This window comes from Engystomops pustulosus, chromosome 8 (genome assembly GCF_040894005.1).
Source record: "Engystomops pustulosus chromosome 8, aEngPut4.maternal, whole genome shotgun sequence".
NCBI lineage: Eukaryota > Metazoa > Chordata > Amphibia > Anura > Leptodactylidae > Engystomops > Engystomops pustulosus.
Genome location: NC_092418.1, coordinates 51,079,046 through 51,097,457, shown reverse-complemented (window position 1 = coordinate 51,097,457; position 18,412 = coordinate 51,079,046). Strand labels below are relative to the sequence as shown.

General features: G+C 39.5%; 1 protein-coding gene across 4 annotated transcripts in view; it reads right to left on the bottom strand.

Annotated features, from left to right (window-relative positions):
• Nucleotides 1-18,412, bottom strand: part of TNRC18 (trinucleotide repeat containing 18) — a 282,299-nt gene that overhangs the window by 122,430 nt on the left and 141,457 nt on the right. For all 4 annotated transcript variants that reach the window (XM_072120908.1, XM_072120909.1, XM_072120906.1 and 1 more), the window contains exon 10: nt 16,838-17,635. In XM_072120908.1, coding sequence (XP_071977009.1) covers nt 16,838-17,635 — 798 coding nt within the window. The remainder of the gene's footprint in view (nt 1-16,837; nt 17,636-18,412) is intronic.

The window sequence follows — 18,412 nt, the reverse complement described above, 5'->3', positions numbered from 1 at the left end:
ATCAGAAGCAAGAAGAGGACCTGAGGGGGGGCTTCGGAAAGGTTAGTACAGTGTTAATTTTTTTTAATAGTCTCTACAGTACTATAAGCCGAGTTAATTTTTTTCAGCACAATTTTGTTATACTCAAGTATATACAGTAAGCCATGAAAATCAAAGTATGGACCCTGCACAACCAAAATAAAGAGTATGTCGACACATAAGGTATAATCTGTAAATTTCAAAGAAATAGAGAATGTGCCATGAGACAATAAACAATAATCCTTTATTTAAACCAAACAACACGTATTTCATCCAACACAGGGATGGTAGACAGTCTAAAACCAATTAAAAATGTAGTGAGTACATGTAGTATATCACTGGTTGGTTCAACCGTATAAGGTGACCAACAACACACCTCCTTCACTAAGATATAAGGTATCTGAATCACCCCCAATAGAAAATGAACAAAATGAGCATTGAGTAAAAAACAAAACACTACATAGAATCTACAACAGGTAATCGATACCTGAGCAGAATAAGATCACAAATGAATAATTGAGATGACAAAAAAAGATAACAGCAAAGAAGTATCTACATTACGAGTCAGTACATGGCAGTAGGTATGTAGGTCAATGCATCATTCTGTATAGCTTCAGGGTGTTTCAATAATAGTAGAAGGGGTGGAGGGCGTTTCGTGTCCTCAGGGAAACTTCTACCCCTGAGGAAGTCTCCAGTAGTGTTGGATGAAATACGTGTTGTTTGGTTTAAATAAAGGATTATTATTTATTTTCATGGCACATTCTCTATTTCTATATACAGTAAGCCCTCACACAGCTTTGTGCACTGAAAAATTTAAAAACACTGGATTTTTGAAGGTGGAGAGCGAAAAAAACGCTGCATCCTTAAGGGGTTAAATAGATTATAGTCAAAATCAAACACCACCACAAAAAAGTTAACAAGAACCAAAATATACAAAGCATAAATAACACTTTATTAGATCAATTAACCCCTTAATGACTGCCTTATTGGCTTTTTATGGCGGTTATTAAGGGTACTTCTTGTGACTTGACGCCTTTCTACGGTGGCACGTCAGAAGAAGATTTCGGGACATCGGGTCAGTATAGTGCCGGTGTCGGGCTGTGATAACACAGCCCAGACCCGGCACTAACACCCGGGATCGGTGTGCTTACAGGGGGATCTGATCCATCCTGTCGCAGCCCCAGGTTCCGACGAGTGACTCGAGGATGCCTGCTTCTGTCGGCATGCTCAGTTACTTACACTATACACTGCAATACAAGTGCATTGCAGTATAAAGGCTTGAACAAGTGATCAGATGATCACTTGTTCAAGTCAAGAAGTAGAAAATGTAAAAAAGTAAAAAAAAAAAAAAAAAAAAAAAAAAAGATTTTGTAATTTTAAAATATAATTAAATAAATAAAATAACAGTCCCATAATCTCCCCAGTTACACATTAAATGCAAATAAATAATGCAAATATTGAACCCGCTCGGTGAACAACGTAAAAAAAAACAACTCGAAAAACTTCCCATAATATACAATTTTTCATCAAACACCATCACTAAAAACATCACTAAAAATGTTCTAAAAAGTGATAAAAAAAGTCATGTTCCCCAATATGACACGACTGAAAAAAACGACTCTTTTCGCAAAAAATAAGCCCTCAACCAGATCTGACAACAGAAAAATACAGAAGTTATGGCCCTTAAAAGTTGTCAATAGTAAAAACAATGCGATATTCTCCAATATTGGTTTTGCTCAGGAAAATTGAGCAAAGATAAGAAAAACTATATAAATGAGGTATCACCGCAATCTTAGTGAACCAGAGAATAAAGATAAAATATAATTTTTACGTTACAGTGAGCAGGGGGGGGGGGGGGGGGAGATGCTAAAAATTCAAAATAAAAATTGATGATTTTGTTTGTGGCTCCCTTGAAATAGTTTATAAAATCCCATGAATAAGCTTTAGCCTCCCAAAATGAATTATCTATACATTGTATCTCATCCCGTAAATAATAAGCCTTCATATGTTCGCATTGCCAAAAAAATAAAAATGTATAGGTCGTACAATGTGACAATACGAATCTGCTGTGAATGGCGCCTCCTTTCATTCTATACTTGGTCGTGCGCCCATACAGCAGTTTACCACCACATATGGGGTAAGTACACTCGGGAGGAATTGGGCATCAAACGTTGCAGTGAGTTTCATCAATTAATTTATTATGAAACTGGCAGTTTTGGCGTAACTGAATGTATTTTCCAAAAAAAATCTAAAGTTTCTAAATCGCAGGTCCATATTGTTTTAACCCATGTGAAACACTTAAAGGGTTAATAGACTTAATATAAGTTGTTTTACATACATTGAGGGATGAAGTTTTTATAGTGGGGTCATTTATGGGGTTTTACTATTATTTAGGCCTTTCAAAGTCACTTGAAAGCGGAGTTGTCCCTCAAAATGTGAGTTTTGGCGATTTTCATGAAAATGCGAAAAATGGCACCTAAAGTTCTGCGCTTCATAGCAACCTAGAAAAATGAGAGGACGCATAAAATATCATCTCAACATAGAGCAGAGAATTTTTACAAACTTTTGCCAAATTTTCACTTTTTTTCAGAACGAAACACAAAACTTATCACTAAAATTTTATAACTAACATGAAAAACAATGTGTCACGAGAAAACAGTCTCAAAATCACCTGGATATGTTAAAGCGTTCCGAAGTTATAACCAATTATCGTGAGACACATGTCAGATTTGAAATATCGAGTCTGGTCATTGAGCTAAAAACTAGCGTCGATGATAAGGGGTTAAAGAGAATCCATTTAAAAAGACAACACACACAAAAAAGTTCACATGATAAATAGATCACAGTAACCCTTATTGAAGGTATAGTCCTCAGAAAAAGTCAAGGTATTTTCTTAAAAACAAGTACCGTATATATAAGTCAGCTTATACTCGAGTCTATTAAAAAGAAAAAAGGGGTACTCACCTTTCGACACCTGTCTGGCAGGTCCTCTTCTTTCCATTGATGCTCTGGCTTCGGCTCCCTGTCCCTGCGCTGTCCATCACACGCGTCATGATGTCAGCCGCTCGCCGCCATTCTAGTGTGTGCCAACATCGTCATGGTGCCTGCGACTGACCGTGCAGTGACACTGAGCCAAAGTCAGTGTTTGTCAAAATTGCATATGTGTAAATAAAGTTTGATATTTTGTTTATAGTTTGGTTGTCTTGACACGCTTTCTTCTTGTATACAATTACTGAGCAAAAGCCAGAGCATCAATGGATAGAATAGTCGAAAGGAGAGTACGCATTTTATTTTTCTTAAACGGCTGGGTATAGGGGGTTGCAGGCTGTATAATTGGGACAAGGGGCTGCAGGCTATATACTGGGGGGCAGGGGCTGCAGGCTATGTACCGCGGAGCAGGAGCTGCAGGCTATATACCAGGGGCAGGGGCTGCTGCCTATATACTGGGGGGCAGAGGCTGCAGGCTATATACTGGGGGGGCAGGGGCTGCAGGTTATATATGAGGAGCAGGGGCTGCTGGATATATACCTGCTATACATATACGGGGGGCATGAGCTGGCAAGTTATAGGATTTCCCAGTTTTTTGTGTTAGAATTAGGTACTCGAGTATATACCATATTGCGAATTACCCAGAAGAATAACAGAGGAAAAGGGACACTTACACAGGTCTACATACACACATACCCCTGATGAAGCAAGGTGAAACATGTTTCAGGTGGTGTTTAGGCTTGGTCTGCATATACCTGTGTATGTGCCCCTTGTCCTCTGTTATTCCTAAAGTGCAATACTTCTTTGTAAGCGATTATCTTGACTTGTTATGAGGACTATACATTCTATACCTCTATACAGGCTTACTGTGATCTTTTTATCATGTATATTTAGTTATTAGACCATTGGTGGACTTATTCTGTGTATGTTGTCTTTTTAATTGTTTTTTTTAATTGATCTAATAGCGTTAGTTCATGCTTTCTGCATTTTTGGGTTTGCTTTCTTTTTTGTGGTCCAACTAGAGAACAGTGTAATAACAAAACATCGCACCCCTCACGCCCGTCTATCACATCTTCTATCTTCTCTATCATCGATCTATCTCATGTCTAACTATCTATCTATGTAAAACTGCAACACATCACATGGGAGAGTGAAGACTTTCACTGCTCTTTCTCTCTCCTGTTGGCCCTTTCCTACTGCCATGAGGTGAAATATTTGTTTATATACAAGTGTAAGGAAAGCCTAGGTCAGTGATGGCTAACCTTTTAGAGCCTGAGTGCCCAAACTCTAATCAAAACCCACTCATTTATTGCAAAGTGCCGGCACAGAATTTTAAGCAGTAAATTATTTTTCCTTGTTCTTTGACAACTTTCAATAATTCAGCCTCCTAAGGACACCAAAGCAGTTGAAAGGAGGAGGGCAGATTTGTCTAGGATTGTAGTAAGATTGTGCAGGAAGATTTTTTTAATCCTGTCTGGTGAACTTCATTCTGCGGTGAAGGACTGGGTGCCCACATAGAGAGCTCTGATAGCCGCCTCTGGCACCCGTGCCATAGGTTCGCCACCAATGGCCTAGGTTGTTCTGGGAGAGATTGTTACTACATTAGTTAGGGCTCCTGGCAGCACAAGACTGAGGAAATCTTCTGAGAGCAGAGAGAAGGGAGGGGGTGTGTCTCACTTGTACATTCTCACTCCATATTCAGCCCAGTGTGGACGGGAAGTGCCTAGCAATGGCCATCTCAGTGCCTAGAGCAATCACTGATGACAGGGGGAAGGTGGCTGAATAGTAGCGAAAGGAGCAGGATCCGGGTAACTCATTCAATTACAAAAGGGCTTTGTATGACCTACAACATATCAAAAGTTTTTTTTAAATGAGGGTTGCTCTTTAAAGATGTTCTACAAGATTTTGATTTTTATGTACAGCTTTCTATTTCCAAACTTTGAGGGTAGATATCTCCGGAAGCATCCATACACAATCCTTATATTAATATGACAGCAAAATTGCTTTTCTAGGTGCAAGGGTAAAGCTGCAGCCAGAACGTAGAAGTTGCAGGAAAGACTTTCACTTTGCCAAAGTACATGCACCCTCTGCATCTGTAGCTGAACCTGGAAAAGGGTGATTGAATAATGCTGTAATATTTATAACATGTTGATAACAGTTACTACTTATTTAAAATAAAAACTTTAAGCACAAGAATGACAAAAAAAAGGTTATTTTTTCATATATCAATTATTGGCAAATTTTATGAAGAAAAAAACACATGAAAAAACACAGTTAAAATTGTTATGATATGTAAAGCTTTTACAGATATATCGTGACTTAAAGAAGCGCATCACAGAATGTCAAAAATTGACCTGGGCATTCAGGCACCAATGACCATCGGTCACAAAGGGGTCAAAGGGGTTGTCCAAGAGTTCCAAAAAATAAGAAGCCGGCCGGGTGGGAGTGGCCAGCTGGAAGCTCCCCGAGCACGGCTCCTGTTTCTTTACAGGGTCACAGATGAAGGGCAGAGGTAAGGATTGCTTATGGCGCCACCTCTGCTTTGTTCTGGGGGCAAAGCAAAACAAACTTAAATGGAAAAAATACCAGCGCCTTTATTAGAATTAGAATTTTTAATGCTGAATGGTGTCTTTTTAATTTTCAACTCAAAATAGAATGATCCCAGATTCTGCCATGTTTTTTTTTTTCCCACAATTGAGTTTACATCTTAAGTATACGCAGGGGGGCACATTTCTTGCCTGCCTAAGGCACCAGAAAGACTTGTGCTGGCCCTGTAAGCCACGAACAGCTTCCTTTTTTTCCAAAAATATGTGATTATATGTTGTTAAAGATATTACACTGGACTCAGACGCCATTTTACATACTGTAAGACATTTTAAAGATTCAGTATTCATTTCATATAACTTTGTGTAGTGATAACTGAAGTAGGGTGGGGTTCATCCCTGAGCAAAGCACACAAAGGCTTAGAGCTTGCTAGCAACACCTAGAGGAAGGTATCCAGGTGAACACCTGGGAAGTTTCAGTATTTGCATATAGCCAATAGTATTAGACTCCTTTGTGTGAAATTACCAAATAGTGTTACATTTCCTGGGTGAGGACACCCAATTAGAGTTGCTGCTTTTCTACTTACACGCCATATGTAAAGTGCCTTATGGTTTTCTATAAATGTCAGTCCCACAATAAACGGATCAGTCTTTTTGTGAGCTAACTTTCTGCAAGGACAGGTTTGTCTTTTCTTTTAAGTTACTCAAGACTCCAGCGCTGGAAACAGACTCATTTAATTTGGAACTCGCCTTTGCAACGTGGACGAGGATGGTTAAAACCTTGTGAATCAAAAAGACCCTTATGGTCATTTCTCCCTGATATATGCGATTCCCCCTTTGAAAACAAACAGAACGATGCATACTTTGTGCTGCTTGTCCTTTTCTTTCCAACGTTGTGACATTTTCTGTTCTGAAAGTGTTTGACAAATATTTTTCGCACCAGAGGTGAAGTGGGAAGAAACTAACGTCTGTCAGTCTATGCCCTCAGGCTGAGGCCAACTAGCTTTCCCACAGATCCCATGATGCCTTGTGTAATTGTCATTTGGAGCAAAAAAAAAAAAAAAGCTAAAATATCTAATTCTGCTCCAGGTGTTCCTCGGAATCATTCCTCAAAGTATTTTGCCTCTTGGTCATTTAGTACCTCATTTAGTACCTTTTTTGGCCCATAGCAACCATGGTTTCCAGCATTTAAAAAAATTGGAGGGGCAGGAAGTGCTCCTGTGACCTCATCACAAGCAAGTACTGCTGACCAATGAAACCATATCTATCCAATATCTATCCCATATCTATCTATCTATTATCTATTCATATCTATCTATTTATCCATCTCTCCAAGTATACAATATCTATCATCTATTATCTAGTCATATCTATCTATGTATATCCTATCTATCTATGTATGTCCTATTTATCTCATATCTATTTATGTAAAACTTTAGCACAGCACATGAGGGGACAGCTTGAAGATTTGGAGAGTCTCTCCTGCTGAGGAGTGTAAGGTGAATGGGGGAGGTGGAATTGTGATCACTCTGCATCTTAGGTCTGTGTGGATTATTTGTTCATATACAAGTGTAGGGAAAGCTGAGGGAGAGATAAGTGTAGTTGTTTAGTTATTACATTAGTTAGGGCTCCTGGCAGCACAGGACTGAGTCCTGGAGCACTGAACTATGTGGTAATCAGCTGTGAACAGGGAGAGGAGAGGAATGTGCGTCTCCCTCCTTAGTCAGCTCCTCAATGAAGACTGATGTGCCTAACAACAGCCATATAAAAAGTCACTGACAACAGGGGGAAGACTGCAGAATACAAGAGGAAAGAGCAAGATTCGGGTAACTAATCCAATTGCAAAAGGGCTTAAAATTGCCTACCTTACGGCCTAAAGCAACGAATAAAGCAACGGTACCGGAACACCGAAATAGAGCAAAAACCGGCTCCAGCACTATCCCCTGCCATGATGACCAGAAAGAGGTCAGCTACGGGAGGTCCAAAGCGTCTAACGGACTTCTTCTCGGCCCGAGCGATCAGACAAGATGCCCTGCAAAATGGTGCCGCAGAGCAGCGCGGCGCGACAATGTCATCCCCAGGGAGAGAACCCGGAGAAACCTCACCAAGCCTTTCCGAGAGGGCACTGCACTCACCCGATGCTGATCCACAAGCCAGAGAGGACTCGATCCCACAGAGGAAGGATCAGAAGCAGAGGGACACAGCGGGAAGGTCCCACAAGATGGCAGCTGAAACCGCATGGCAAGGTGAGTCACCACGCAGTAGTCCAGACAAACAGAGGCCATGTATGTCTCAACTATCAGAAATGAGTGAGCCAGAAGCTGAAAGGAAGACAGAAGATGATCCAGACCCACTAATGGAGTTTCCCTCTTCAGAACAGACAGCTTCTGAAATAGTTTAGAAAACAAATGATGCTGGCATTCAGAAACTCATTACAGAGGGACTTTTCTTCTAAGTTGGCAAGCACCCAAGCCAATATTGAAGATCTTGGTGATAGAGTAGATCATCTAGAGAATAAGATGGGAGAGGTGACCACATAATGAACTAATTGAAGCTCACTATACACTGGAAGAGGAAGTTCAAGCTATAAGGAATAAATTAGCAGACATGGAGGATAGAGGACGCCAAAATAATGTTAAGATAAGAGGGATCCCTAAATCATTTAGTCCTCCAGATCTGAGAGAGTATGTCACATCCTTCATCCAAACCATTCTTCCTAACGTCCCAGCGGCACAGTGCCTTCTTGATAGAGTACACAGGCTCCCCAACCCAAAAGGGGTACCGGATAACCTTCCAAGAGACGTTATCACACGCATTCACTATTTTCATGTAAAAGAGGCACTAATGTTACAAACGAGGAAAATCGCACACCTTCAAGAGCCATATGCAAATTTGAAGATACTTACCAATCTGTCCCAAGCAACTCTCCAATCAAGAAAGAAATTCATCCCTATAACTATCACACTACGTAACAATAAGATCTTGTACAAATGGGGTTTCCCCACTAAACTCCTTATCCGCAGAGAGGGAGTCACACATGTGCTAAAAAGCCCAGAAGAGGGTTCACAACTAATGGCCTCATGGCGTTTAAAAGTAGAACAATCCCTACAGGCTACGAGTCCAAAACGCACATCTCCAGTCGAGAAAGAATGGCAACAAGCTTAAGGTGACCAGGACCAACATTCTGAGCTACATCTATAGGCCAAGAGGCGATCCAGGTGAACTTTGTTACCCCCAAATAATGCAGGCTAGAACATCTCCTGCAAGGTTTATTCTGATGTTGACTCTACAAATTTTCAGAACTTGTAAATATGTGAAGTGGTGGAAGCAGCAGGGGCCACATTTCCCGGCTTCCACCAAAAAAGTTAATTTGTGTTTTTCTTTGACAGGTTATAACTGTTTTAAAGTTATTCAGGCTAATGTGTATATATGTGTAATTATAAAAATTAACTTGAGGATGGAGGAGCTGTTTAACCCCTTAACGACTTGGCCTTTTTTAGTTTTTTCACTTCCATTTTTCACTCCCCACATTCAAAAATCTATAACTTTTTTATTTTTCCACATAAAGAGCTCTGTTATGTCTTATTTTCTGCATAACAAATTGCACTTCGTAGTGACGGTATTTAATATTCCATGGTGCGTACTGGGAAGCGGGAAAAAAATTCCAAATGCAGTGAAAATGGTGAAAAAACACATTTGCGACGTTTTCTTGTGGGCTTGGATTTTACAGCTTTCACTGTGTGCCCCAAATGACATGTCTACTTTATTCTTTGGGTTGCTACGATTATGTGGATACCAAATTTGTATAGGTTTTATAATGTTTTCATACATTTAAAAAAATTAAAACCTCCTGTACAAAAATTTTTTTTTTGATTTTGCCATATTCTGGCGGCAATAACTTTTTCATACTTTGGTGTACGGAGCTGTGGGTGGTGTCATTTTTTGCGTCTTTTGATGGCATTTTCATTGCTATCATTTTTAGGACTGTGTGACCTTTTGATCACTTTTTATTAATTATTTAATATTTTCCAAAATGGCAAAAAAATTTTCATTTTTGACTTTGGATGCTATTTTCCATTACGGGGTTAAACGCAGTGAAAAACCGTTATTATATTTTGATAGATCGGACATTTTCGGACGCGGCTATACCTGATGTGTTTGATTTTTACTGTTTATTAATATTAATATCAGTTCTAGGGAAAGGGGGGTGATTTGAATTTTTAGGTTTTTTTAAACTTTTTTTTACTTTTACTATTTTTCAGACTCCCTAGGGTACTTTAACCCTAGATTGTCTGATCGATCCTACCATATACTGCCATACTGCAATATGGCAATATATGGGGATTTTACTCCTCATTCATTACAATGTGCTGATAGCACATTGTAATGAATGGGTTAAAACGAGACAGCTTCGGGCCTTCGTGAGACCCGAAGCTGTCATGGCAACGGATCACCGCTCCCCGTTTCTGAAGCCTCCGGCAGCATTGCTAGCACCGATCGCGGGTGTTACCGGTAAGCCTTTGCTGCAATCTGCAGCAAAGACTTACCGACTATGGAGAGGGCTCGGCCCGCAAGACCTCTCCATGCAGCCGGACACGGCGCGCGCCGTACTAGTCGGGAAGGGGTTAAAAAACAGAAAGATGACAGTTAAAGTAATGAGTATGAATGTCAAAGGGTTAAATTCCCCCTTTAAAAGGGCATCTGTGTGGAAAGATGCTAAGGCTGAGAAGGCAGATGTCATATGTCTCCAGGAGACACATTTTATGAAATGCAAGTGTCCATCCTTCAAATATAAAAGATTCCCTCAGATTTTCATGGCAAATGCCGAGGTTAAAAAAGCAGGGGTCTTAATAGCTTTTAGAGAAGACTTAGAGGTAAAGGTTTTAGAGACCTTGTGTGATGAAATCGCCAAATAAATCCCAAATAAGATTCTTAAACAAAACAATAAAAAAATTTAGAAAAATCCAAAAAGGCAACCTGCTACTATTTGGTGACTTTAATATCATCCCCGATCCAAATTGGGACACAACTACAAGAGGCAGAGTACCCCCCATTTCGCTCACTAAATGGCTACATAAGGAGGCTCTTTTTGACACATATAGATGTCTAAATGCAAATGCCAGAGAATTCTGATTCTATTCACATAGGCATAGATCGTTCTCGAGAATTGATCTATGTTTAGCAGACAGTAGAGCATTGACGCATACGACACAATCAGACATAGGTGCCACCACATGGTCTGACCATTCTCCTATATTTGTAATTTTGACATTTTCTAGTAACCTCCCCTCTCAGTGGTACTGGAGAAATACTCCATTTATTTACTCTTTACCTACATATAGAGAAAAAATCAGACTATACTGGAATACTTCCAACATAATGTAGAATTGAATGTGGATTTGTACAACCTGTGGTTATCCCACAAAGTAGCGGTGAGAGGAGCTCTCATGCAAATGTGATTCCAATTCCAAAAAAAGAAGAATAAAAAAGTAAAAGATTTACTAACCAAACTTACAAAAAGTAGAAGATGCTCTAAAAATAGACCCAAGCCCTACAAATAATAATAAGCTTACAGAAATCAGACAAGCATTAAGAGCTACTCTTCTGTCCGACTATGAAAAAGAATTAATGACACTTAGGGCCTCATATTATACGGCATATAATAAGCCAAGTAAGCTGATGGCTAATAAGGTTAAACCGAGAAGAATAAAATCGGCAATTCCCTTCTTGTTTACCTCCCAAGACAAACAGCAGAGAGGAATTCATCCTATGAAAATTGCTAACTTGTTTAGAGATTACTATTCATCTTTATATAACTTAAAGGAGGATCACCAAACACCTCAACCGACCCAAGAAGCAATTGACAAATTCCTAGAAAAAATACATCTACCTAAATTAACTACACCACAAAAAGAATCCCTCAGTAGACCTATATCGGCTGAAGAGATAGCTTCAGCTATAAAACAACTTAAAAAACATAAGGCCCCAGGGCCTGATGGTTTTTCAAATGAGTATTTTATAAATTTTGGTGAGCATCTTATTCCATATCTTTTGTCCGTTTTCAATAAAGCGATGGTCGAAGGCTCTCTGCCTAAAGAAATGCTAGAGGCCACTATCATCACACTACCCAAACCGGGGAAACCCCCAACAGTTCCACAAAACTTTAGACCCATTTCGCTATTAAATAGCGACACCAAATTATATGCAAAAATTATAGCGAACAGGATATTACTAGTTCTGCCACACTTGATCCACAATGATCAGGTAGGGTTTACCAAGGGCAGGCAGGCACCCGATGGAACTAGAAGAATTATAGACATAATGAAGATCATGGAGGACTCTCAGACGCCTTCTCTGCTCCTCACATTGGATGCGGAGAAGGCGTTCGATAGGATCCATTAGTTATACGCATTCTCAGTTCTCTCTAAGGCAGGATTTGAGGTCCCAATTTTGAGAGCCATTCAAGCCCTATACTCTACTCCGTCCGCAAAAGTCATGTCCAACTCAGTACAGGTGGTCCCCTACTTAAAAACACTCGACTTACATACGACCCCTAGTTACAAACGGACCTCTGGATATTGGTAATTTACTCTACTTTAGTCCTAGGCTACAATAAACAGCTGTAACAGTTGTCAAATGTGTCTGTAATGAAGCTTTAGTGTTAATATTGATTTTTATGACAACCCAACATTTTTTAAAACCCAATTGTCACAGAGACCAAAAAAGTTCTGGCTGGGATTACAATGATAAAATATACAGTTCCGACTTACATACAAACTCAACTTAAGAACAAACCTACAGACCCTATCTTGTATGTAACCCGGGGACTGCCTGTAATGTCAGACCCATTCAATATTACTAATGGAACCCGCCAGGGATGTCCACTTTCTCCATTGTTATTTGTATTAGTAATGGAACCCCTGGCGGAGTGGATTAGATGCGATACCAACATTAAGGGAGTGCCGGCAGGTTTAAGGCAGCACAAAGTGGGACTTTTTGCTGATGATGTGATCTCTCTCACATCAGTCAATTATTCACTTAGAGCCACACAGAATACCCTACAAGCTTTTAGTAAAGTCTCTTACTATAAAGTAAATGAAGGGAAATCCCAGATCCTGGGAATCCACGTTCCACCTCATTTAGAGTCGGACTTGAAAAGGGAATTCCCATTTCAGTGGGTTAAGGAACATATCCCATATTTAGGAATTAAAAACTTTGTAGTCCGATTAAAAACAAACAATAACAAACTTCAATCCTTTGATAGGGGAGCTACAAAGCGAACTCGACTCTCTAGCCAAACAAGAGATATCATGGTTAGGAAGTATGTTGCTATACAAAATGTTAATACTCCCAAAAATTCTATATTACCTCCGCACTCTGGTGATCCCAATTCCTAAAAAAATATTTGATACCCTGCAAAAACAGATGTTAAATTTCATATGGAATAACCGCAAACCAAGGGTGGCAGCATCCACACTATATGCATCTAAAGAAAGAGGAGGGATGGGGGTTCCCAACTTAAGGAACTACGATAAGGCAATAGTAGCGCAACAATTAAAGATGTGGTGCGCTACAGAGCACAATTCAAGCTGGCCCACTATAGAATCACAAATGGTGGGAGACGGGCAAATGAGAAACTTACTAATTGCGCAAATATTGCAACCTAATAACATTTCTTCTGGGAAATGGGCCCCATCTATCAAGGCATCAACAGAGACATGGAAGGATTTAGTCGAAGCAATGCAGAAAGACTTACCTAGTAAAGAGATCCAAATCCCACTAAGAGTAATAGAACTAGTAATCCCAAACATGTCCTTAAAAACTGGGTAGAAAGAGGTATGGTCAACATAGAAGACTTATTCGGGCAAGAGGGAATTAAACCTTTTAATGAGTTAAATTCTGAATATGGTCTGGGGGACAGGGAAAGTTTTAAAAACCTCCAAGTGGCCCACTGGGCTAAAAGCCTTGACAAGCACACCGTAGAAATACCATCTGGCTTGACAAATCTATTTATCCCAGGGAAGCCTATTCCCAAACTTGGCACACGAAACCTTTATGAGTCATTCCAGAAAGACATATGTGTTCTTTTATCTTCACCGGTTAAAAAGTGGCAGGAAGACTTGGGAGGGATGGAAATTGGCGAATACATGGGTCAAGAAAGCTACAGCAAACGCTAACATGATGGAAGTACACTTGAAATGCATTACCAGATGGTACCTTACCCCGGCTAGACTGGCGAGAATATACCCTGAGTCATCTGTTAGGTGTTGGAGATGTCAAAGGGATAAGGGAACAATCCCACATATTTTCTGGGCTTGTCCAGAGTTGAAAATCTTTTGGACAGAAGTCTTTAAGCTGTGCTCAAAATTGGCCAAAAAGCCAATTTCTATGAGCCCAGCATTAGCACTCCTAGGGTTAGACATCCAAAAAATCCCTTTCAAAAATAGAAGAATCATAGGACATACTCTTTTAACCGCTAAACTTTTAATTACCAGAGCATGGAAATCTGCTTTCCCCCCCCCACACACACACCATGAGATCTATAAGGGATCTTATGGCCGAACATTGCGCCTTTGAAAGGTTAATTGCTTTAAGAAACAAGAGAGTATCTTCCTTTCACGATATGTGGGATCCTTGGATTGAATTGCATCCAAATTTATCACCAATAATTAGGGGATTAAGTGAATAACTAAAGTCATATAACGTAAGATAACATCCTCAAATAGGTCATCAATGCAAGAAATAGAAAAAGCAAGCCTAAAATGTTTCTATTGTTGTTAATGTTATTAAGTTTAACAAAGCAATATACATTAGCAGAAAAAGTAAAGCTATTATGTAGCTATGTGTAACACATACAAGGGTGAAAAAATGTCTAAAGACTATAAGCTGCATATGTCATATGTAATACCAAAAAGAAGATGTAACTGAGGTCATCACAATGGAACTCATGTGGACTATAAGCAGCAAAAGTTAATGTATAAATATACATGTTTATGATTATGTTATATGTTATAACTAAAAAATCTAATAAAAATGTATTAAAAAAAAAAACATATCAAAAGCTTTTAAAATGACAGTTACTCTTTACATCTATTTGGTTTCCCACAAGTAAATCCAGTGAACACTGCAAAGTGCAAATACTGACTGAGAAAGTTCTGTAGAAGCACAGTCTGGTATGCTGGGACTGATAGGGAACAGGGAGATCTTGTACCTCACTATTCAGTGCAGGAGACATCTGCATTCCAGCTGTGTTACATTCACTGTCTTGGACACGTCCAGCTCTGCAGAGAGCTCAGACACATGACCTCCTCCCCTGTGAGCAGGGAGTAGCATTTCCTCCCCTCCCATAAAACCGACCAAGAAACATAGGGGCAGATTTCAGATTTATCAAACTGTCTGATTGCAGTCTAACTACAGCTCAGCTTTCATTTTACCAGTGCCCAAGAATAATTTAAAGGTGAGCTGTGATTGGTTGTCATGGGCAATTAAGAATATTCTGACTTTCAGACAGCCTGATAAATCTGCCCCATAGTGTAAACAAAGTAGGGATTTATAGGGCTTTTCAGCACTTGGAGAGGAGGCACCTATTGTAGCGCTGGGGTAATCTGAGGGGGATAGCAAAGAAACTACTGAATATATGTAACAAAGATATTAGGAAAAAACACAGTTGTTCGTGGTGCACAGTTTGCCCCTTAAGGAGCTACTCACGGTATAAGACCGGTCCACACAGTCTTTGAAAAAGTCCACAAAATAGAGAAAAATATTTTCACTATGACCGGAGCTCCAAGGATTCTAAAACTTCGATGAACAGCACCAATCTTCAATTTCTCCTGCTGAAAGTATGTCACCATTCAGACTAGCACCATCGCACTCTCATTCTCCTCCTTTATTATATTGTAACTGGAAGACAATATGCAGGCAGATGGTGTGGTACGTTCCAACAAGGTTAAAATTTATTCCAATTCATTATACTCACAAAAATCCAATAAAAATGCGCATATCACAAATTCACATAACGGGACGCTAGGCGGATAGAAAGCTAGCGTCCCGTTATGTGAATTTGTGATATGCGCATTTTTATTGGATTTTTGTGAGTATAATGAATTGGAATAAATTTTAACCTTGTTGGAATGTACCACACCATCTGCCTGCATATTGTCTTCCAGTTACAATATAATAAAGGAGGAGAATGAGAGTGCGATGGTGCTAGTCTGAATGGTGACATACTTTCAGCAGGAGAAATTGAAGATTGGTGCTGTTCATCGAAGTTTTAGAATCCTTGGAGCTCCGGTCATAGTGAAAATATTTTTCTCTATTTTGTGGATATTAGGAAAAGTTGTTTTACATCCCATGAGCTATTGATTGTGGCTTAATGGTTAGCATTACAGCCTTGCAGCATTGGGGACCTGGGTTCAAGTCCCAGGTCAACATCTGCAAAAAGTTTGTATGTTATCCGGTTTCCTCCCAAAACTCCAAAACATACTGGTAGGTTGACACAAACTTAAACTCCCACGGTAGTCCGCTCCAAACTTCTCCCACCTGACAGTGGACCGGCCAGCCGCGCTCGGAGTGCCTAAGGCAAAGGCATATACTTGCAAAGAAGAAAACGGAAGAAAACTCCAGCGCAGGCTCCTTGGTCTTTATAAAATCAACTTTTCTTTATTCAGCATACAGCATAGACGTACATCGGGTAAAACACAATAGGTTGATTAAATTGTGAGCCCCATTGGGGACAGGGACCGATTTGGCAAGCTCTGTGCAGCACTGTGTAACCTGTGTGCGCTATATAAATAAAGGAATTATTATTATTATTATTGGTTTGTGGAAAAAACCTTTACAGTTACTCTTTAACATAGGCAGCAGTAAAACTAAAATGGATTGCAGGAACTAGGATTGTTCAGAGGTTCCCTATGAACATTTATATGCTTATCATCTAGGCTCAAGTTGAGAGGAAAACTGGGCAGAGACATAATATGTTCATATTCCCTGAGCTTCTAAGTTCTAACATGTTACTCTCCCCTGTATGATGTGTCAGGGAACAAAAAGTGGAAAAGTAGAATGAGATGTGATAAAGGAAGAATGATTGCAAGTAAAGAAAGGAAGGGGTTTGCAAATATAGTAAAATAGCTGGAAGCAGTGCATAATTTTAGGCACGTTTCAGGGAAAGGAGGTAAAAGTATGCACAGCAAAACCACTCTGGATGCAATTTGTAGCATACAAAAGCAAGAGGATCTTATTTCATATTTTTGTGAAAAGGACCAGCATGCTTACAACACAAACAAACTTACTGTCTGCTTGCTTTCTTCTCTTTAGCTCAATTTCAGCAATTTCACTTAGTAGGACAATTCCTTCAAGAAGTGTGCCATCTGCTGGCATCTCAGGAACCAGAATTTCTGTGCTTGTAAGTGGCAGACAGGAGGCTTGAGGCATCAATGATGCGGCAACTAACGCATTCATACCAGCTAATGGATCGTTTGCACATTTCACATCAGTAAGTTCAGAACAGAAACCTTCCACTTTATTCTTAGCAGGTAGAGATGTCTTATTGTCTGTACGTGTGATTTCATTCATCATGCTGAACTCACTGACCTCGTTTACTTCGGGGGATGGATCAATATTTTGAGTTAGTGATATCAAATCCATTTCATAATTTTGAGACTCAAGGGTGTCAAAGTCTGTTTGAGTTGAACATGTACCTTTTCCAATTCCAACCTTAATTTGAGGAATGCAGGAAAGAAGATTTTCCATTTTTCCATCTTCTTTCTCATCAACTTCTAACGTCTCTGTTTCTTGAAATAAATAGTTATGGCATTCAACTGACATTTCTTGGTTATTAGAGATTTTACAACTTGTAATAATTGGCATATCTTCTGTTTTAATGCTGTCAATTGTGGACTCCGTTTCTTCAGATAAATGAACAGATTTATGATCCAAGGGAGTTTCAATGTGACAAGCCTTCAGTTCAGATAGCTTAATAACTGAATCAAGACTTTCTGATTTTTCAGCATGTGCAGGTTCATTCATATAAGAAAGTGAGTTCTGCATGAGCGGTTTCAAACACTGCACCGAGAATCCATGTGTATTATCTAAATTGAGAAATTATGATAAACATGAGTATATTGGGTACGGTTTAATTATCTTGTGACCAAAACTATCAACATATTATACAGCTAAAATGCTAATCTGGGCAATCCCCAGTCTTCTAAAGGGATTTTAATTTACCACAAATTATCTCAAATAACAGCAATATCTTTGAAATTTTCCTTAAAGTTGTATTCCCACAAAGACCAGATTCTTACATATACTCAGGATAACAAAATAACATACAGACGGTCCCCTACTTAAGAACATCCGCCTTTCAGACGACCCCTAGTTACAAACGGATCTCTGGATGTTGGTAATTTACTGTACTTTAGCCTTAGGCTACAATAAACAGCTATTACAGATATCAGAGGTGTCTAATATTAAGCTTTATTGTTAATCCTGGTTCTTATGACAATCCAACATTTTTAAAAACCAATTGTCACAGAGACCAAAAGAGATTTGTCTGGGGGTCACAATTATAAAATATACAGTTCCGACAAATTCAACTTAAGAAAAACCTTCAGAACCTATCTTGTACGTAACCTGGGGACTGCCTGTATTCTCTAATTTACTGTTATTAACAAAGATGCAGCATTTCACAGATATAATACCAACCTATATCTATCAGTCCAGGTGTATGCAATTAGGTTGTCCCAAGATTTGACCGTACATTTTGTGATTCTCCTTTCTGAACTCCAGCCCCTCCCCCCTGCATTCCAAGAGGCGCTCACACTAGTGATGGGAATTAGGGCTCTTCTTAGTGTGCCGAGGGAGCCGAA